Below are 22,088 nucleotides of genomic sequence, written 5' to 3'. Positions count from 1 at the left end.
TCGAATCGATACCGAAATCTCACAAATTCGTTTCTATGAGATTTCTAAAAAATTTCCAAATCTCAATCCCAAAACACTAATTAAATAGTGAAAACAATGATATATTTATGTTTATAGACCAAATCCAAGTTAGAATCACTTACCCCAATGTCTTTTCCTTGAAAATCTATCAAAAATCGCCTCTGCTCAAGCTCCAATTTGTTAAAAATGACGAATGGGACGAATGCCCTCTTTTATAATTCTGCCCAGGCAGCCTCGATCCTCAGCCACAACCTCGATCCTCAGCCACAACCTCGATCCTCGGCTTCGATCCACAGCCTCGATTCATAGCCTCGATCCTCGGCCTCGATCTTGTAAGCTCGATTTTTGGGCCTCGATTTTGGGCTAGAATTTCCAGCAGAAAGAAAAATTGCAGCAGGTGTTTTAAGTCCAACTTTTGATCCGTTAACCATCCGAAACTCAACCGAGGCCCTCGGGACCTCAACCAAATATACCAACAAGTCCTAAAACATCATATAAACTTATTTGAAACCTCAAATCACATAAAACGACGCTAAAACCACGAATTATGCTCCCATTCAAGCTTAATGAAACTTAAAATTTCCAACTTCTACATTCGATGTCGAAACCTATCAAATCAACTCCGATTGACCTCAAATTTTACACACAAGTCATAAATGATATAACGGAGCTATAAAAATTTTCGGAACTGGATTCCAACTCCGGTATCAAAAAGTCAACTCCTCGGTCAAACTTTCAAACTTAAATTCTTGTTTTTAGCCATTTCAAGCCTAATTTAACTATGGACTTCCAAATAAAATTTTGAATACGCTCCTAAATCCAAAATCACCATACGGAGCTGTTGGAATCATCAAAATTCTATTCCGGGGTCGTTTTAACATAATTAGACATCCGGTCACTATTTGAACTTAACATTTTAATTTTTCATCAAAATTCCATATCTCGGGCTAGGGACCTCGGAATTTGATTCCGGGCATACTCCCAAGTCCCAAATCACGATACGGACCTACCGAAACTGTCAAAACATTGATCCGAGTCTGTTTGCTCATAATGTTGACCAAAGTCTAACTTGACCTTTTAAAGCCAACTTAAGGAACCAAGTGTTCCGATTTCAACCCAAACACTTCCAAATCCCGAACCAACCATCCCCACAAGTCATAAATCATTTAAAGCACATACGGAAAGTTTTATTTAGGGTAACGGGGTTCTAAAAGTCAAAACGACCGGTTGGATCGTTACGCTTATATTCCATACATCTAATATCAAACATTATGGAGTCACGAGGAGGTGACTGACTGATTGATCTTAGCTAATTTCATGATAATAATTCATATATCTAAAGATTTGTTTATATATCCAATCAATCAAATACTTAAATGCACCAGAAATTACAAAGATCTTTTTGTCTGTAGATCCTAATGAACTCTCCTGGACTTCACATCTACAATTCACTAGAGACACATCCAAATATTCACTAGCCAACAGGACAAGAAAAGGAAATACTGACCACTTTTTGTCAACAGTTGAAGCTATTGGGAAGGGAAAGAATGCTCAGGAATTTTTTTTTAGAGGTATGTGAAATATAGTGGATGGTGTGCATATTTCTAACAATAACACAAACAATGACTCAATCAAAATGTGGTAATATATATTACTATTAGATAAACTCTCTGTTAACCATGTCTGGTAAAGAATTAATAACACTTCACCAAACAGAATAAGACTTCACCTCATTCCTGTAACTTAGATGAATAACCTCATAAAGTACAATAATCACGCAAAACCTGTCGTGCAAGATCCAATGCTCCACTTGTCTTATAGATCAAGTGCAGGTTGTAAGCTGCTTCTCTATGCAAGCTGCAATAACCTGAGTTTCCATTTTCTCTGAGATGTTGGCTTTCATAAGGAAGCCGGGGAATAGGATAATCCTTTTCCCGAATAGAAAGCACCTTCTCATAATATGAAGCGGCTAAAGACACAAGGCCCACATGATGATATGCTCGAGCTATGTTGAATAATGCTTCTTGACTTTCTCCACAAAGTTTTAGATACTTGAACAAAAATGCCATGCCTTGTACCACACACTGATGCTTATTCTTAAGTCTGACATCAAAGGCTAAATTAATCAATGAAGTCCCAACACAAAGATTAACAAATGGACTATCAGGAAGAAGCTTGTAGGCATGTAGGTATTCTTCTGCAGCAGTTTGATATAGGCAGCCCATACTAAACTGATGCCCTGAAATGATAATTGGAGGTACACATTCTTTCTCCTTTTCCCGAATCCTACGCAAGAATCGAGAATGCTTATGCCGATAAATCTCCATTTTGCATAGTGCTTTAAAGTAGTAATTCCACACTGATATTTTGTAAGGATGTCGCTGAAGAATATCCCTGACAAAATCATACCCACGTCTAGGATCTATCACATTGTATGCCATCTGAGCTCCAAGAAGTGAAAGCTCTTCAATTTTTTCAGAAGATATCACATTAGAAGAAAAGGGCATGATCCATTTACAAACATCCAATGCTTCTTCATGTCTCCCTAGAGACGCCAACGCTTTGGCCAATTCAATAACAAGCTGATGATTTTCCTCATCTCTTAAGAGCTGAGGAGTTGGAAGTTTCTTCTTCTTCTTTGGCCAACATTCATCGTCTGACTCTTCACTTTGCCAGTCCACACCAGCAGCTAATGCTTTCAATTTCATTTCCTCCTTCAAATTTGTTCTCCATTGAAGGAGCCTCTTTGCTCTAGCAGCTTTTTCACGCTCAGCAGCAGTAACTGCTGGTTTAAATCTCTGAAATAGGTTGTCGACTTGATTGTTTTCCAACACTCTGGCTCTCTCAATCAGCTCACTCGTTGAAAGCTTTTTCTTTTTAGCAACCTGCTCCTCTGTTGTTTCAGAGGTGATTAATTGACTAACCAGGGGAAAGAATACATCTACAAACTCTTGAAGCATATTTTTAGTTTGATAAATCTTAGCAAGCTTTAGTCTTACTTTCTCATCATGCCACCAAAACTTAGACTTCTCGCTGCATGAATCTGCCCCAAAATCTAAAACTGGTGAAGAGAGCAATGATATGGCTTCTTTTTCCTTCTTTTCTTCAAGAAGAAGAGAAGCTAAACTTATCCGCACTTCAACATTGTCCTCAAGTGAATGTACAGCTTTGTAGAAGAACCAAATTGCCTCTTCCTTTTTCTCCAATGACAGGTAACATTGGGCAATTTTCAGATTCAAGATCCCATCATCAACTCCCTGGTTTCCTTCTAACATCAAATAGTAATGTAAAGCATATTCATAGTGCTCAAGAATCTTAAATGTGTCTGCAATTTCAACAACTGAATCAACATTATCATTTGCATTTTCTAGTCCAAAAGCCTTCAATAAGGTTTCAGCTTTACTCAGATTTCCAAGATAAATGTTGCAGATTCCTGCTTTTGCTGTTAGATTCAATGGCCATTCTCTCCCCATAAAACATCCTTCAATATGTTGAAGAGCTTTAGCGTATTCTCCATTTTCAATGCATATAGTTGCCAGCATATCAATAATTATTGGATCAGCATCCGTTTTGCGATGTTTAAGATAATCCTCCAGCATCAAAAGGGAATGTTCAGTTTTACCAATTTGCTTATACAACTTTGCTGCCGATATGCATGCTTCAATATTGTCCGGAAGAAGTTGAAATACTTTTTCATATGCCTTGGCAGCTTTCTCATATTCTTTCAGCTCAAGGTAATGGGATGCAGAAAGTAGTCTGAGTGAAATATCTTCAGGCTCCGCAGCTATTGCCTTAGGAAGGTACTTATTCACATCAGCAGCATTCCCTTGTTCTAAAGACCATGAGAGAAGCAGCTTCCACAATGAGGTGTCTCTTGGCATAACTAAAGCGGCAAGTTCATAAAAATACATGGATTTTCTCTTTTCACCAATAGCATCATATACAACAGCAAGTGTATGATATGCATCAGGTGTAGGTTCTAGCTGAATAACTTCATGTAACAGTTTCAACGCCTCTGTATATTTACCAGCAGCATAGCAAAGAGTGGCTTCCCCTAATAACTTTCTGGCCTCAAGATTTACCTTGTTTCTGGATCCTTTTGGCCTTCCCACTCGTTTATCTTTCTTGTGTTTCCTTTTACTTCCAAAACTCATGGCTTCCATAATTTCATCAAAACTAGCACCAACAATATCTTCCTCTTCACGTTTCTTTTTGGTTTGTTTATGCTGGCAACCAGCTAAAGCTTTTCTCTTTCTTTCAGCAAGTAATTCATAATTATTGGCTGGTAATAAATTAACAGAAACACCTTCAAATTCTTCTTCTTCAGCACTATCCTGGCGGTCATAGTTATCTTCACAGTCATCTATAGCTGCTGCCCCTTCAGAGCCATCGCTTTCCACTGAACCCATTTTAACCAAATAGACCAGTTGTTTTTATTGTTCTCCTATTGCCCCAATTACTGTTAAACTATAACTGCATTAAATCAAATTAAAACCTGCAAATATATGATGCACATGTTTTAGTCCAGAAAAATAATGGAATGATCTTGAAGTTTATTAAAATGAAACAACCACAAATAGATGCATGTGTTATGTTATCCAGCCTTCATGCCTTTGATCATGTTGAACTTGATTCCAGTTAGAACAGAATCTAAAAATTAAGAGCCATCCCTTTCCACAGAACTGTCAGAACCCATTTTAACCAAATAGTCTTGATTTAATTGTTATCCTATTGTGCCAATTATAGTTAAACTAGAACTACATTAAACCAAACTAAAACCTGCAAATATATGATGCACTTCAGTCCAGAAAAATAACATGAAACAACCACAAATACATGCATGTATTATATCATCATCCTTCATGTATAGCCAAAAGCCAACTAAAAACTCAAGGAAATTCAGATATGCACATTAAGCAGATCAAATTAAGACTGGGCACTACTGAAATAATAATAAAAATTGCATTTTTTCCCCTCTCTAACAACAACAACAATTAAGACTGGGTACCTTACTCCTACCTTGAAGGTAGAGGGGCTCAAGGAAAGGTATTGTTTTTTTCCTCTCTCTCTATATGCAGATAATATGATATTGAACCACTGATCATCAACAGCCATGCATTTTTTTTTCTTCTCAGAAATAATCTATGTTACAATTTCTATATCAATCCTTTCACATTTAATCCGAGTTGACGCTTATTTACAGCACAGCAAGTAGCAAACGATAATTACTACGACCAATGTTATCTTAAAAATGGCAAGAACAGAGAGTAAAGGTCTCTAGGGTTTCTTTATACTTGCAATTCTCCGATAGAAGAAACGGAATCGACTCTATAGACGAAAAACAAAATAGAGATCAACTGAAAAAATTGAAAAGCGGTTTTCGAAAATCGATTTCAAGATAAACAGTAACAGATTTCTAGCTAAATGTTTTGGACTAATATAATAGCGTGTTAAGAAAAGTACAGTATTTTTCTCAAGTGCTTCTCACAAAAGAACGCTAGAAGGAGAGGTCGAACCTCAGACCTTATGGTTAACAGCCATACGCTCTAACCAAATAAGGTATTCCAACTTTGATGACACTCCAAGTTGTATATTACTATTGACCATATTCAAGGAATCGACGACTTTTACGGTTGTCTCCCTCCTTCAATTGGGTATTACCATTTTCTTAAATACTTTTCCCATTTAGAATTGAGAAAATGACCCACTCAAAATTTTAATAGCCCATGTATTTTCCCATTGACACAAAATATTTCTCCGGCTCAAACATATTACAACTAATAACCCGAAATATCTATTTTGTATAGTGACAGTCTATTGTATATAAATTGTACAGTGACAGTCTATTTTGTATATTTTTTGTATAGTGACAGTCTATTTTGTATATATTTTATATTGTATATATTTATTATAGTGACAGTCTATTGTATATAAATTTTATAGTGACTCTCTATTGTATATAAATTATATAGTGATTCTCTATTTAGTATAGTGACAGTCTATTCTGTATAATGACAGTCTATTTAATATATTTTTTGTATAGTGACTGTCTATTTTTTTATATATATTTCAACGTTATACATGATGAATATTCAGTGATATCCAGGTTTTTTTTTCATCTCCATACACAAGCACACACTCATTTTTTTTTATATAGTGATAGTTTATTTTGTATATATTTTGTATAGTGACAGTCTATTTTAGTATATTTTTGGTATAGTGACAGTCTATTATATACAAATAAAATTTGCTCAATTAATTTCAGGAAACAGTTTTTGTTGAAATTGGTATTCTTCAAAGTATTTTAAAATAAAACAACAACTATTGTCTACTACGTAACAATCCTTAGTTATTTGAGACAGTTATATGACTCCCATTATACATTCCGCTCAAATAATATGATGATTTTCGAAATACAACAAATATTTATTAACTTTTGAAAATACATCAGCAAAACCTCAAACTTGTTGGCGTTTTTATATTATAATTTACGCGAAGAATTTATTAATACATCTATTTGCTATTAAATATATTTAGGAATGAAAAAAATTATTTCTGGCTATATAGCGGAACAGAGAAGAAAAATATCAAAATTTTATGTCTCCTCTCTTGAGATAGAGTAGTCTATATTTATGCAATTTAGACACTATTTATACTCTAATTTAGCCGCACTTTAGTGATATTTGAATGCTAAAAGATAACAAAATGCTCTAATTAAGAATTTTATGCTTTTGCAGGAGCCACTCCAACTTAGGAGGAAGCTAAAGAGTGTTTTGGAGTCAATATGGAGTGTGGAAGGCCAATCGAAGGTTACCCCGGTCGAAAAGGAGCGAGAAAAGCAAGCGAGGAGGTCCCTTCCAGGTGCGCGGCCGCGGAGTTGATCGCGAATTGGACCGCACACTGGAGGCAGAACATTGACAGAAATCCGCAGCCGGATCCGCGGTCGAATCCGCGGTCGCGGACGGGCAAACGGAGGCCAACAACTCAGGGGCAATTATGTAATTTTTAAGGCGACTAACCTAAACCTATATGAAGCCTAATTCGCCCAGAAGAGAGAGGGATCTATTTTTAGGAGATTTTGGAGGCAAGAACAAGAGAAAAAAAAAGACGGAGAATTTTCTAAGAGTTTTCATCTTCTCCTTCTTCTTACTTCCATTGTTGATTATGAATTGTTATAGTGAATTTTTATCCATTAGTATGAGTAGCTAAACCCATCATCTAGGGTTGATGGAATCAATTATTGTATGAAGTTTTGACTATGTTTAGATATAATTGAGCCGTTCTTATTCTATGATTGTTCAACTATGTGTTGGGTTGTGATTAATTGAAAGGCCCTTGATTAATCGTGTCTAGTTACCTTGTGTTGCTTGAGAAAGAACACTTGGTTAGATTGTTGTTGAACAACACCATTTTCGGGTAAGTTAAGAGATTAATTACTTGAATTTAAAAGCGGGATTAGAGATAACGAAGCTTTGGTAGGATAATTCTGAGTTGCATAACTTGTTAACTAGAGTAGTTCGAGAGAATGCTTCTAGTAAATTATCATAATTGATCGAGAGATAATTACGGTATCCTGGAACTCATAATCCTCATAGAGTATTACAGCGAGATTATAGCTAACGTATCAGGAATTAGTCCGGTAATTAGGAAAATTAATAGCCCTAGATCTTTTTTACCATTGAATTCAACCTTATTCTTGATTATTGCTAATTTTGTGTCATTTGTCATTAGATAAATAAATTCAACTTATACTCCATTAAAAATCTTGCATCCGGAAGTTATTTGAGCTTATCATTAGCATTGTTAAAAGTTGTAGTAAATAGGTTAGTTCCCTGTGGGATTCGACTCCAGACTTGAATCGAATTATATTTGCAGCGATCGCTTAGTCCTTTTTACAAGGCATAGTTGGGCGTGATCAAATTTTGACGCCGTTGCTGGGGAACTAACGGTGTTATTTATTACAACTTAGAAGAATTGGTAGGATTCTTAGTTTAGATCAATTTTCTACGGTGTTAAAATTATTTTCCATTGAAATTCTTACGTTTGAACTCTTCTGTGACTCAGGTGTATGCCTAGAAGCTCTCTGAGAACTGATGAACTTTTTGAAGGACTCTTAGACCACAAGAAAGCATTCAGGGCATTGAATCGGGCCAACAAGAAGAACAAACTATTAAAACAAAAAGACTAACTCGAAAGTGAAATGGACAACGTGGACGACGTCAACGTAAACAATCGGAATGATCGTGTTGACCCAAACAATGGAGTGGTGGCACCTCTTGTGCCGGAAGCTGCTCTTTATGATTGGGCACAACCAACTGCTGATAACTTGGCCACTGCCATTGCTGTTCCTTAGATACAAGCGAAAATATGCCAGATTACCAACAACATATTGCATATGTTGCAGAATAAGGGACTGTTCTCCGGGTTATACATCGAAGACCCACAACAATAACTAAAAAACTTCCTATCAATTTGTGTGACTCAAAGACAGTCGAATGTGACTACTGAAGCAATTAAGCAATTACTGTTCCCATTCTCAGTGACCGGAGAGGCTCAAACTTGGATGAATTTGCTCCCAATAAACTCCATTGCTACTTGGGAAGAATTAGTCAAGCAGTTCTTAAACAAGTTTTATCCTCCCAACAAGACTGCAAGGCAAATTAATGAGATATTGCAGTTTAGGCAGAAACTGACTGAGACCTTGCAAGAAACCTGGGAGAGGTTTAAGGGTATGCTAGTAAAGTGTCCACACCATGGCATTCTAGATTAGATGCTGGGACAGAGATTCTACATGGGTTTGGCAGATAGTTTGAAGGCCAATGTAGATGCTTCAGCTGGGGGTGCATTTTTGAGCAAAACGTTCACAGAGTGCAAGATTCTTTTCGACAAGATGGCTCAAAATTCAGGCTGGATGACTAGAGGTATGACACTTATACCAATAGTGCATTCTGTTGCTCTTGACCCAAACAATTCCAATGCAGAGAACATAGCCACTCTTATGACCCAAATGAGCTTACTGACAAAGAAAATTGATGAGATGGGTACAATGCAAGTGCACATTGTTGATAAAACAAACGGAGGCTTGTGCACTCCTTGCATAAACCAATCATATATGTGCTCGTGGAGTGGAGAGAATGACAACCAGGGCTTCAGAGAAGACATGAATTATAACAACAATTTCGGAGGTCAGAGGCAAGGTGGGCAGCAATGGGGACCAATACCAAACCAGCAGTACAAACCAAACCAGCCACAACACAACCCCAATCCAGGAAGCGCACGACCACAAGGCCAAGTCGTGCCTTATCAAAGGCAACAGGGCTATAATCAGCAGCACCAGTAACAGTTGTCCTACCAACCACCTCATCAACAACATGACAACAACATGACAGAAATCAAGGGCATGCTGCAACAACTCATTGGGACAAATGGAAAGATGCAAGAAAAGTTATCAGCACATGATTCGGCAATCAAAGGCATTGAAACTCAATTGGGGCAGCTGACTATGGCCTTGAACAATCGCCCACAAGGAACATAGCCTGCAGATACAAATATTAACCCAAAGGAACAGAACCTAAATCACCTAATGGCAGTGAGTCTCAGGAATGGAAGAGATTTAGATAGAGAGCAAGAAGTTGCTCAATTTAAGAGAGAGACTACGCCAACTACTCCATTTACATTAGAGCCAGATGAGTGAGCAGAGCTCACCGAGGTTGTAATTGAACAAGCACAAGTTGACAAGGGTAAGGAGAAGGACGGTGAACAACTCTCAGAACAAGTGGTAGAAAAAACTTCCAACAAAGAAAAGACACCAACCAGTGAGCAGAGGTTGACTCCTGCACCATTCCCTCAGAGATTGGCAAAGCAAAAGAAAGATGATCAATACAGGAAATTCATGGAAATGCTTCGACAAATTCAATTGAATATTCCACTGATGGATGCTTTGAGGGAAATGCTAGGGTATGCAAAAATGATGAAGGACCTGATGTCATGAAAATTTGACTTCCAGGACTTGTCCGCTGTAACTCTGATGTAGACCTGCAGCGTGGTAGTGACAAGACCTATGGCTCAAAAAGTATCTGATTCAGGTAGTTTCACTATCCCATGCACCATCAGGAGTTATGCTTTTGCTAAAGCATTGTGTGACTTGGGTGCCAGTATAAACTTGATGCCCTTGGCAATCTATACAAAATTAGGCATCGGCAGAGTTAGACTGACCTCAATGTTGTTGCAACTGGCTGATCGCACAGTCAAAAGACCAACAGGAATTCTTGATGATGTGCTTGTTCAAGTGGGGAAGTTTGTATTCCCTGCAGACTTTGTTATTCTTGACTGTCAAGTGGATGAAGAGATACCCATCATTCTGCAAAGACCATTCTTAGCTAATGGGAGAGCATTGATTGATTGTGAGACTGGAGAGTTAAAAATGAGGTTGAACAATGAAGAAATAATATTCGACGTTCAACAATCCATGAGGAGACCCAGCGAATTTGCAAATTGCTTGCTAGTGGAGGCCGTGGATATGATACTGCAAGAGGAGGATGAGACACTTAATGTCAGGGATCCGCTAGAAGCATGTTTGACGAATTTGGAAGAGATGGATGGTGAAGGGCTAGCGAAGTGGGTCATGGCTCTCGAGGGTCAAGGGTTTTGGAAAAGGGAACCCCAGTTCGAGCCCCTATGCTTAGAAGAAAGAGCAACACCACCTGCAAAACTATCAATAAAGAAGCCACCACAGTTGGACCTGAAGCCGCTTCCAGCTCACCTCAAGTACGCTTTCTTTGCATGTTATTATATCATCTGGTTTGCTAGCTGTGCAGGTAGAGAAACTATTGCAGTTGTTACAAGAATGTAAGACTGCCATTGGTTGGACCATGGCAGATATAAAGGGTATCAACCCAGCCTTTTATATGTACAAGATTCTCTTGGAAGAGGGGAACAAACCTTCCAGAGAGCATCAACGACGGCTAAACCCGAATATTAAAGAGGTGGTGAAGAAGGAAGTGATCAAGTGGCTAGACACGGGTATCATCTTCCCCATCTCTGACATCAACTGGGTCAGCCCTGTCTAGTGTGTGCCGAAAAAAGGAGGAATGAATGTCGTACAAAATGAGAATAACAAGTTGATCTCGACTCGTACAGTCACGGGGTGGCAGATTTGCATGGACTATCGGAAATTGAACACAGCCACCCGGAAGGACCATTTCCCCTTGCCTTTCATTGACCAAATGTTGGACAGGTTAGCAGGGCGGTCTCACTTCTGTTTCTCGGATGGATATTCGGGGTACAACCAGATCTCAATAGCCCCTGAAGACAGAGAGAAAACATCTTTCACTTGTCCGTATGGTATCTTTTCCTTTCGGAGAATGCCTTTTGGACTTTACAATGCGCCGGCTACATTCCAGCGGTGCATGTTAGCCATTTTCACTGATATGGTTGAAGACATTATGGAGGTGTTTATGGATGATTTCTCCGTGGTGGGGGATTCATTCGAAGATTGTCTTCACAATTTAAGAAGATTGCCCAAAAGATGTGTGGAGACAAATTTGGTGTTGAATTGGGAAAAGTGCCATTTTATGGTACAAGAAGGAATAGTTTTGGGGCATCGAGTGTCCAGTAAGGGAATTGAGGTCGACTGTGCTAAGGTTGATGTGATTGAGAAATTGCCACTGCCCACTTCGGTCAAGGCAGTGAGAAGTTTCCTTGGGCACATCGGGTTTCTACAGGCGATTCATAAAAGATTTTTCCAAGATTGCTAACCCTTATGTAAACTTCTTAAAAAGGATGAGCCCTTTGTGTTTTCTAATGATTGCAGGTTGGCATTTGAGGAGCTGAAGAAGAGACTGATAACTGCACCCATCATTATTGCACCCAACTGGGAGCAACCATTCGAGCTATGTGCGACGCCAGTGATTATGCTATAGGAGCAGTCTTGGGCAGCTAAAAGACAAGATGATGCACCCAATTTACTATGCAAGCAGGATGCTCAGCGGTGCATAGCTCAATTACACCGTAACGGAAAAGGAAATGTTGGTTGTAGTGTTTGCTTTCGATAAATTCAAGTCGTACTTAATTGGTTCAAAAGTTATTATTTATACTGACTATGCAGCAATTAAGTACTTGATAGCAAATAAGGAGTCAAAGCCACGCTTAATCCGCTGGGTTCTTTTGCTACAAGAATTCGATCTGGAAATCCGTGACAGAAAAAGGACGGACAATCAAGTGGCAGAACACCTCTCAAGGTTGGAAAGAGCTGAAAAAAAGATGGAGGTTGAAGATATAACAGAGACATTCCTGAATGAACAGTTACTCGTTGTGACAACGGAGGAGACGCTATGGTATGCTGATATTGCTAACTATTTAGCAAGCAGTATTGTACCTTATGAACTCTCTTCAATTCAAAAGAAAAAGTTCTTTCGCGATTGTCGATTTTATTATTGGGACGAACCTATACTTTTTAGAATATGTGTAGATAATATGATCTGGAGGTGTATCCCCGAGAAAGATCAACCTTCTGTTTTGCAGGCTTACTATGCTTCACCATATGGTGGACACTTTGGAGGAATCCGGACAACAACAAAAGTGTTGGAATCGAGGTTGTATTGGCCAACTCTGTTCAAGGATGCCCATGCTTGGGTAAAAAGTTGCGATGAGTGCCAAAGGACGGGCAACATATCTCGACGTCACGAGATGCCGATGACTACAATTCAAGAGGTGAAGGTTTTTGACATGTGGGGGATTGACTTTATGGGGCCTTCGTCAGCTCGTATGGTAACAAATACATATTGGTAGCAGTTGACTATGTCTCCAAATGGGTCGAAGCGGTGGCTCTCCCAACTAATGTTGCAAAAGTGGTGACAGGCTTCCTAAAGAAAAACATCTTCACACGTTTTGGCACCCCGAAGCTATAATCAGTGATGGTGGAATCCATTTTTGCAATAGAGAATTCGCACGGCTGTTGGAAAAGTATGGAGTTCACCATAAGGTATCCACACCGTACCACCCACAGACGAGCGGGCAAGTTAAAGTGGCCAACATGGAAATCAAAAGTGTCTTGACCAACACAGTGAATGCGACAAGGACTAATTGGGCAAAGAAGTTGGATGATGCATTATAGGCGTACCGCACATCATTTAAAACTCCAATTGGTATGTCACCATACAAGTTGGTGTTTGGAAAAGCATGCCATCTTCCGGTAGATCTCGAACATAAAGCCCTTTGGGCACTGCGGCAGTTGAATTTGGATTTGGAGACCGCATGCACCAGCAGAGTCACTAAGTTACATGAACTCGAGGAATTGAGGTTCCATGCATTTGAGAATGCAAGATTGTACAAAGAAAGGATGAAAATGATGCATGATAAGCACATTCTAGATCGGAACTTCAAACCCGGAGATCTAGTGTTGTTATACAACTCGAGATTGAAATTGTTTCCAGGTAAGTTGAAGTCCCGATGGTTAGGACCCTTCAGAGTAGTGCAAGTGTTCTCAAGTGGAGCCGTAGAAATTGAATCCGAAGATGGGACAAATAAGTTCATAGTAAATGGGCAAAGGTTGAAACATTACCTTGGAATGGTCGAAGAAAAGGGGGATAGAGTGGTGATATCTTTGGAAGATCCCCAATACGCGAGCGAAGAGTAATAATAAAAGCATGCGTCGTGCCGTGACGTTAAATCAGGCGCTTCCTGGGAGGCAACCCATCGTTTGTTGTAAATCGTCGTGCCGCGACGTTAACTCAAGCGCTTTTTGGGAGGCAACCCATTATTTTTCTTTACTCTTGTTTTTGGTGATTGATTTTGAATGACATTGACCGATCTACTAATGCGCAGGGATAAAATTATGCGCATCAGAAGGATTTGGCGGACGAAATTAACCCGAAAATAGGTAAAAGTGCTAAAAAGACAAAAAACTGGAGATCTACATTCGCGGCCGCAGATTGGACCGCAGAGTAGGCCGCAAATTTTGCACAAACCACTGCCTCCCCGTCCGCGCCCGTGGACTTGACCGCGGATTGGACCGCGGCTTTTGGCTCCCTCACTGTTTCGAATCCGCGGCCGCGGATTAGGCGGTACCAGGTTCTGAAATTGTTATTAATTTTTTTTTCTTTTCTTTTCTTTCCTATTAATTAGTTTTTTTTTACTTAACCCCCATCCCAACCGCCCACTCACCCACTTCTTATTTCCCTCCCTCTTAACAAAAATCTAAAACCCTTCCCCCTTCCCCTAAAACAAAACTCACGCTCCTCTCCCCCTCCCTAAAAATTTCTCTCATCAACAAAGATTCTTCTTCTTCCTTCTCTTCTCCACTCAACCAATCCCCAATCTCCGTTCCTCCCAAGATCTTCAAGTAAGTAACATGATTCTATTCCTCTTTCTTAGTATTTATTTTGTTTTCAATTTTTTTTATTTTCCCCATTCTTTTCCCTTGCTATTGTATGTGTAGGATAGTAGAATCATGGGTACTCTTGTCTTGGTTTAGGATTGTAGTATATATGTGGCATGTGAGGCTAATAGATTTGGTTGAATTAGGGGAAGACATTATTGAGTTTGTAAGGAATGAAAGTTTAATTGGGGCTTTGGGTAACTTGGGGGGGTTTATGCACCTTAAGTGTTTGTTGAATTGCCACAGTGAGTTTGAATGTAAATTGTGACCAATTGTGCGAGTGAAGTCTGAGTAACCGCCATTGGTTCCCATATTTCGCCAATTACTAATAGTAGTGTTTGTTGTGTAGGTACCATGACACCTTCAAAGAAGAGGCGCACCACCAGAGCCTCGTCAAGTGGTCATGGAGGTTCATACCGGACACGGGTACTGGCCAGTGCAGCTCAGTTTGATCGTACCAGGTTTGTCTCCAGAGCTGCCCAAGACCGTTTCAGTTTGAAGGCCACTAAAAAACATGTACCGGAAAGAGGTATTGACAGGGCGTCCCTCCAGAATGAGTGCCCTAATATGTATCGAGGAGTTGATCAGGCGCAGGTTGGACAGCTTTTTCGAAGAGCTGGAGTAGGGTAACTTGATGCTTGTACGGGAATTCTATGCCAAGTGCCCCAAACATGAGGATAGAATATGGTGGATGCCTCGATAGAAACCATCAGGAGAGTATATCGATTGCCTGAATTCAATGGGGAGGAGGATTTCTATGATACTTACAGGAGAGAACCCATCACATGGAACAAGTTTTTCAGAACTATCTGTGCATCAGACAAAGAGGTAGTGTGGGTTGTGCTGGGATCGAAGCTACACTCTGCCTCACTCACTTTTGAAGGAAAGTGCTGGTTGTACATCATCAACAGTCACTTGCTGCCGTCCCACAACACCACGAAGGTAAATGGTCCGAGAGCTGCCTTGATCTGGTACTTCGTGAATGGCCACGACTTTGATGTGGCCAAGGCTATTCAGTCTGAGATGTTCGTCCATTCACCACAGAAGAGGTATGGGTTCTTTTTCCCCTCTCTGATCACTAGATTATGCCGGGCAGCAAGGGTGCCTGAGAACCCAAATGCGGATGGCATGGTAAAGAAAGAAGCAAAGTTCCGGGCAGACAAAGTGACCATCGGGAAAGACCCGGTGGCACCAGGGGCAACTCATAGTGAGGATTCTAATACGTCGGAAGATGGCGATGAAGGGCAGGAGGAGGTTGAACCTGCCTCACCCCCACAGGAACAAGCTGCAACGGCTGAAGGACCATCCCAGGTCAGACGGAGTACACGGATGACAGCCTTAGAACAAGATATGGCAGGGTTGCGCACTTCCGTCACGGAATTGGGGACTAGAGTTGATGCCTTGGCCACCCAAAATGCGAAGTCAGAGAAGAAAATCATGTGTTGGCTGCGTGCGCTGGGGAGGGCGTGTCATCTCGACCCAGGCACTGTCTCCGATCAAGACTGATCCACCAGGGAAGTTCCTTTACCTCGCATTACTGTATTTTGTATGATATGGGGATATGCCATCTTTTTAAGTATAGGGTGGAGGATACTCTATTGTATGTTGTATGTAGAATAGTTTCGTAGTTTATTTACGTCAATCATTTTTGACTTGTCCCGACGATGGATATCATTTGACGGGTTTCTTGAGGGACTAAAGTCGAAAGAAAAAAAATGGTGCGGTGAGTGTGGATTTTCTTTTATAGTAGTGTATCAATTCCTCCTTGGTTTTTCTTTAAACCACGGTTCTTTTCCAAGGGTTTCATTTGAACCGGGTGTAGTTAGTTTTTTTTTTTACTTTTTAGTTAGGAACTTATGGGCTATGGGCAGGATTATAATAGAATCTCTTAACTTCGTAATGCCTTGAATATAACAGGTACTTAGTGTGATGCTTAGGCTTATTTATTGACTCTTGTAAGAATGCCTTAAACTGTATGTTCTTAATTTGGCTTAAGTACTCAGATCTAAGTATTGGATGATCCGATCTGGAGTGAGTCATATGCCATGTGTGTGTGAGGCTTGTTATGTTCTGTGCACGACATTTGATGCCTAGAACTTGCCATGTGTGTCTGCAAAGCGAAATAGTAGTCTTGTTTAGTTTGGGAAGTGATATAGACATTTCTTTGTTGAACCATATATATACATATTCCACCCACCTATTTGTTATGTATCGTAGTTAACCCCGTTGAGCCTGTAATCCTGTTTTCTTGGCAACCACATTAGGAGCCACTGTGAGATAAATTGAATTGGAGTAATGAGCACTTGAATTTGATATGAACTTTGCAAAAGTTGAAGTGTGGGGTGGTTAGTTTGGCTTTTGAGTGGAACTAATGAAATAAGGAGAAAGGTGCACTGTTTTGAAAAAAAGTAAAAGCCACTTAAATTGAAAAAGAAAAAAAATATAGTTGTATTATTGTGAAAATTATTCATTGATAAGTGGTAACTCGTGATATAATTGTGCTTAAATAATTTGGGAGTTGATGTATATTGATGTGAAGGTGGAGTCATGGGTCGACATAAGCGTGGGGTTTTAAATGTTAAAATATATGTATTAAAGTGCTTAGGGAGGTGCAGTCACTTTTATATCTAAATACATCCTACCCGACCCGCAGTCTACATTACAACCAGTTAAAGTCCTGCTTGATTCTAGATTGAATGAGCTCAATTAGCAGAGTAGTACACTACGGGCAAGTTTATGGAGCATTTTCTGTGGCACTAGAATATCATTTCTGAGGGTGAGTGAATTCTGCTTATTTTGAAGTTCTTCAATGTGCATGAATTTTATTGATTGTGGAATGAGTCTCTTTTGTAGTGAGCAGGCACTTGATTCACGAAGGAGAGGTAAGTTTGGATCTCTGAATAGAGTAAGTAAGCCGATTATGAATATTGCGTGGCTCGCGGGAGTCTACTCTTGAGGTGTAGATGTTACACTAATGTATACTCAAACTATATGAAATATTCTTGGTGTGACGAGTTAGAAAATCACTCAGTGAAGTTAGGTCTCTGTAGAGTGTGGTTTGACTGCTCGGGGACGAGCAATAGTTTAAGTGTGGGGATGTTGATAGTAGGCTATATTTATGCAATTTAGACACTATTTATACTCTAATTTAGCCATACTTTAGTGATATTTGAATGCTAAAAGATAACAAAATGCTCTAATTAAGAATTTTATGCTTTGCAGGAGCCACTCCGAGTTAGGAGAAAGCTAAAGAGTATTTTGAAGTCAATATGGAGTGTGGAAGGCCAATCGAAGGTTAGCCCGGTCGAAAAGGAGCGAGAAAAGCAAGCGGGGAGGTCGCCTCCAGGTGCGCGGCCGCGGAGTTGACCGCGAATTAAATCGCGCACTGGAGGCAGAACACTGACGAAGATCCGCGGCCAGATCCGGGGCCGCGGATGGGCGAATGGAGGCCAACAACTCAGGGGCAATTATGTAATTTCTAAAGATACTAACCTAAACCTATATGAAGCCTAATTCGCCCAGAAGAGAGGAACAATAGAAAAAAAGACGGAGAATTTCCTAAGAGTTTTCATCTTCTCCTTCTTCTTACTTTCATTGCTGATTATGAATTGTTATAGTGAATTTTTATCCATTAGTATGAGTAGCTTAACCCATCATCTAGGGTTGATGGAACCAATTGTTGTATGAAGTTTTGACTATGTTTAGATATAATTGAGCCATTCTTATTCTATGATTATTCAACTATGTGTTGGGTTGTGATTAATTGAAAGGGCCCTTGATTAATCATGTCTAGTTACCTTGTGTTGCTTGAGAAAGAACGCTTGGTTAGATTGTTGTTGAACAACACCACTTTCGGGTAAGTTAAGAGATTAATTATTTGAATGTAAAAGCGGGGTTAGAGATAACGAAGCTTTGGTGGGATAATTCTGAGTTGCATAACTTGTTAACTAGAGTAGTTCGAGAGAATGCTTATAGTAAATTATCGTAATTGATCGAGAGATAATTACGGTAGCCCGAAACTCATAATCCTCATAGAGTATTACGGCGAGATTATAGCTAACGTGCCAGGAATTAGTCCGGCAATTGGGGAAATCAATAGCTCTAGATCCTTTTTACCGTTGAATTCAACCTTATTCTTGATTATTGCTAATTTTGTGTCATTTGTCATTAGATAAATAAATTTCACTTATACTCTATTAAAAATCTTTCATCCGGAAGTTATTTGAGCTTATTATTAGCATTGTTAAAAGTTGTAGTAAATAAGTTAATTCCCTGTGGGATTCGACTCCGGACTTGAAACGGATTATATTTGCAGTGACCGCTTAGTCCTTTTTACAAGGTATAGTTGGACGTGATCATATATAATATATTAGATCGTGTAAATCACTTCATCAGTTCATAGCGACTCAAAGCGACGAGCATCAACCAATAGAGGTTCAATGCATTAATGTCATTCCTTATTAGTAGATTGTATCTCTTCATCAGCAAAATTTACGTCGAATTTCTGGTCCAAAACTAGAACTAATATTAATTTCTTCTAATATATGATATATGGAAAAAGACCAGCAGAAAGTATACAATTCTTGAATTTATGTACATTGGTATTAATCGACTTTCCCCTCACTGACTTGGTTATTAGCGTTAGTTGGTTACTACTATTAATATAGTGAAGTACCTTACGATTAAAGAAGATCATGATGTACCTTACTACTATTTGTTTGCATTGGTCAAGCTTGTGTATCATAACGTTTTTGTACTATTATTTGAGAATGAATTTCAAGTCTATACTTTTGAAATCTGATAGTGCCTTAAGTCTGAAGTCACTGATTGGTCACATTGCGTCGTGCCTCTTCAATCCTTTTTAAAAAAAATATTAAAGTTGATCAATTCCTTTTTCCAGTTTGATAAAATATTGTTATTTTGGAATATTTAATATCCAAAAATATTCTTGGAATAATTTATCACATCGGGTAAAAGTAACCAAGTACTGGGTAAAGAATTGAAAGAAATCAAGTACTGGGCAAAAGAAACCAAGCGCATGTGATAATAACGTTATTTCATATGCAACAATTGCAAAAGCCACAAGAGGTATTTTGACAATAAGAAAACTGATTTTGCATATCATTGGTGGAAGATTGGAACGGCTCGATAGCAACAAAATCTACTACCGCATTTGAATAAATTTAGGCTAGCTATTATAATTTGTTTGGGGCTATAAATTATATGGCTAGTGAATGATAATTGTTTCCACCGACCAACTACAAATGAAATTGCTCTTTAGAATTTTAGGGTTACTTTATTGTATGGTCATGGAACTTTATTTTCTGAATCGGTAAAATTACAATTTTTTTAGTTATAATAAGATAATTGAATTATGTAAATATGCAGAAAATATTACCAAAAGTCAATCTTTTGGGTCGAGTATAGAAGTGAGTTGAGTTGGATTTGTAATAATATAGATTCATCGCGCAAAAGAAACTTTTGCTTATCCATATTTTAGGCAAAGTTGCATTTGTAATTTTTCTATAATTTAACAACTTCTATGTAATTTTTCATGTAAATGCCTTTTTAAATTCTCTTTTATATTAAATATTTTATTTTATTTTTGACTTGACATTTACTTAGGGGCAAATTGTTGACATGTCGAGTAATCTATCATAAATCAATAGTCCAATCAGTTTAATTTTTCTGAGAAACTCACATATAATTCATTTACTTTATTATAATAAAAATAATTTTAGGACGTTATTGTTTTAATTAAAAATCGTTATTGATATGAGTTTTGATTATGTAGTTTCCATAATCGCTAGCGTGTAATTTTTCGTTATGATGATTAGTTTGGCTAAATACTTAAGTTAAATTATCTCCGAGAATTATTTAAAACATAGATACTCGAAGACAATACCCCATAAAAACAAAAAAAGAAACCGTACTTTTAATTTTTTTTGCAAGAATATAGTTTGAAAACCACATATTCTTCTTTACTCTTGGAAGCGAAAAAATGTGACACAATTTTTAGGGGATGATTATGTTTACTTAAGTAATTATTTATTACTTGTAGTTTCTTTTACTGTATATTTTGAGTAGATGAAAAAAAAAAGATGTACTGTAACGCAAGTCACCTCAAATTGTTACAATGAATCTTGGACCATTTATCTGAGTTGTGTATAATTGCATCTTATTTCTACGTATAGACTACGTTAATCTTCTTTTAATTGTTTCAATTTTATACTAATTTTTCCCAATGGTTACAACTTACAATCAATCTTATATTTCCTCTCTGCATCCAAATAACATTGTTTCTGGTACTCTTTATGATGCTCATGCACATTCATTGAAATGTCATTTTAGCTGTGAGGTAGTGGAGATTAACAGTCACCAACCAATTAACTTCAGAAAGGTAATGATGATATACTTAGAGAGTCAAATGTAGAAATAGTAGGAGGCGAAGCCAGAATTTAAAGTTTGTGGGTTCAGAATTTTAGTTTGTTTATGTTACTTAATTCTAAATTAACAATTTATACATATTCAATGAATTTTAAGATAAAGATAAAGATTATAGCAAAGTTACTGGATTCGGCCGAACTCGCAAGTCCGCCCTTGTAAATAGTGATTAACAACATGGTCTCTAGACTTTCCACCAGTTTTATAGCCTGTTTGGCCAAGCTGGAGAAATCAGCTTATTTTGAGAAGTGCTCTTGAAAAAAGTACTTTCGAAGAAAATCAGTTTGTGTTTAGTTAATCACTCTGAAAAGCACTTTTGAACAATAATTTGTGTTTGGCCAAGCTTTTCAGAAAATGTTTTTAAGTATCAAATTATGAATTAGGACATGAATAAATTTACTTAATAGTTAATATTATAAGTAAATAAATAATCTTAAAAATTTATTATTACATACAATAATTAATCTTTTCATTTTATTTAAGTAAAATCTGAAAATAAAATTTAAAAGTACTTAATTCTTTTAATACAAGTTAAATATATTAAAAATCATTCAATAAATATAAAAGCATTCACTCCTAAGTCATTATATATTAAAAAATTATCCTAAAAATAATAAGAAATATTTATACATTAATATCCTAAGTATTAGGTTTAACGATTTTTTTGGTATATATTATATTTTGTTAAGGGTATTTGTGGTAAGAAGAAAAGTCAAAACTGTTTCTGCTTTTGGTAAGAACTATTTTTTTCTGCTTCTTAGAAACTGTTTCTGCTTCTTCCCAAAAGCACTTTTTCCCCTAAAAAAAAATTTGGCCAAACACCTTAAGTTAGGGAAAAAAAAGAAGAAAAAAGACTTTTTTCGCTTCTTGAGAAACTTGGTCAAATATGTTATTAGGATTAGTTCATTTAATGCTGAGATATAATTCTCTTTTGATAATGAGTACTGCCCATCTCTAATCAACCACTTTGATACTGATTACTATTAATCAAATGAACTGCACGCATATCATTCTCAATCTCTTAATATGTCTTATCCTGCCCCCTTTTCCAAAACTTTAATTTAACTCATACCACATTATACTATACTGTCTATAACTTTAATACTATACTGCCTATACCTTCTTGTCCCTGACCTTTTTTTAAAATTAGAAATACATGTCAAAACTTAAATGTTGATCTTTATACTCTGAACCTGTTGCTAATTTTTCTTTTAAAAAAGCACTACCCCACCAAACTACTTCTTCT

General features: G+C 37.9%; 1 protein-coding gene and 1 non-coding gene across 4 annotated transcripts; both read right to left on the bottom strand.

The window, feature by feature from the left end:
- Positions 1–1,571: 1,571 nt before the first annotated feature.
- Positions 1,572–5,569, bottom strand: LOC107760391 (uncharacterized). Of its 3 annotated transcripts, none has more exons than XM_075251407.1 (2): positions 5,485–5,569; positions 1,572–4,516 (listed from the first exon to the last, which is right to left on the bottom strand). In XM_075251407.1, exon 2 carries the CDS (start codon positions 4,428–4,430, stop codon positions 1,779–1,781), a length of 2,652 nt encoding a protein of 883 aa, XP_075107508.1. In that variant the 5' UTR covers positions 4,431–4,516; positions 5,485–5,569; the 3' UTR covers positions 1,572–1,778. The 3 variants fall into 3 exon arrangements, with proteins under 3 accessions (XP_075107508.1, XP_016433921.1, XP_016433922.1); XM_016578435.2 differs by having other exon boundaries at positions 5,030–5,551; XM_016578436.2 differs by having other exon boundaries at positions 5,041–5,551.
- Positions 5,570–8,674: 3,105 nt separating this feature from the next.
- Positions 8,675–8,781, bottom strand: LOC142180430 (small nucleolar RNA R71). The gene has a single exon (XR_012709055.1). It is a non-coding gene; the product is annotated as a small nucleolar RNA R71 (small nucleolar RNA).
- Between the last annotated feature and the right edge of the window lie 13,307 nt (positions 8,782–22,088).

Source organism: Nicotiana tabacum, chromosome 4, assembly GCF_000715075.1.
Source record: "Nicotiana tabacum cultivar K326 chromosome 4, ASM71507v2, whole genome shotgun sequence".
NCBI lineage: Eukaryota > Viridiplantae > Streptophyta > Magnoliopsida > Solanales > Solanaceae > Nicotiana > Nicotiana tabacum.
Note: the sequence above shows the minus strand (reverse complement) of the source record. Positions and strands in the feature narration are given on the sequence as shown.

Coding starts and splice junctions, on each gene's coding strand:
- LOC107760391 (XM_075251407.1), bottom strand. CDS start 4,430: ATGGGTTCAGTGGAAAGCGATGGCTCTGAAGGGGCAGCAGCTATAGAT.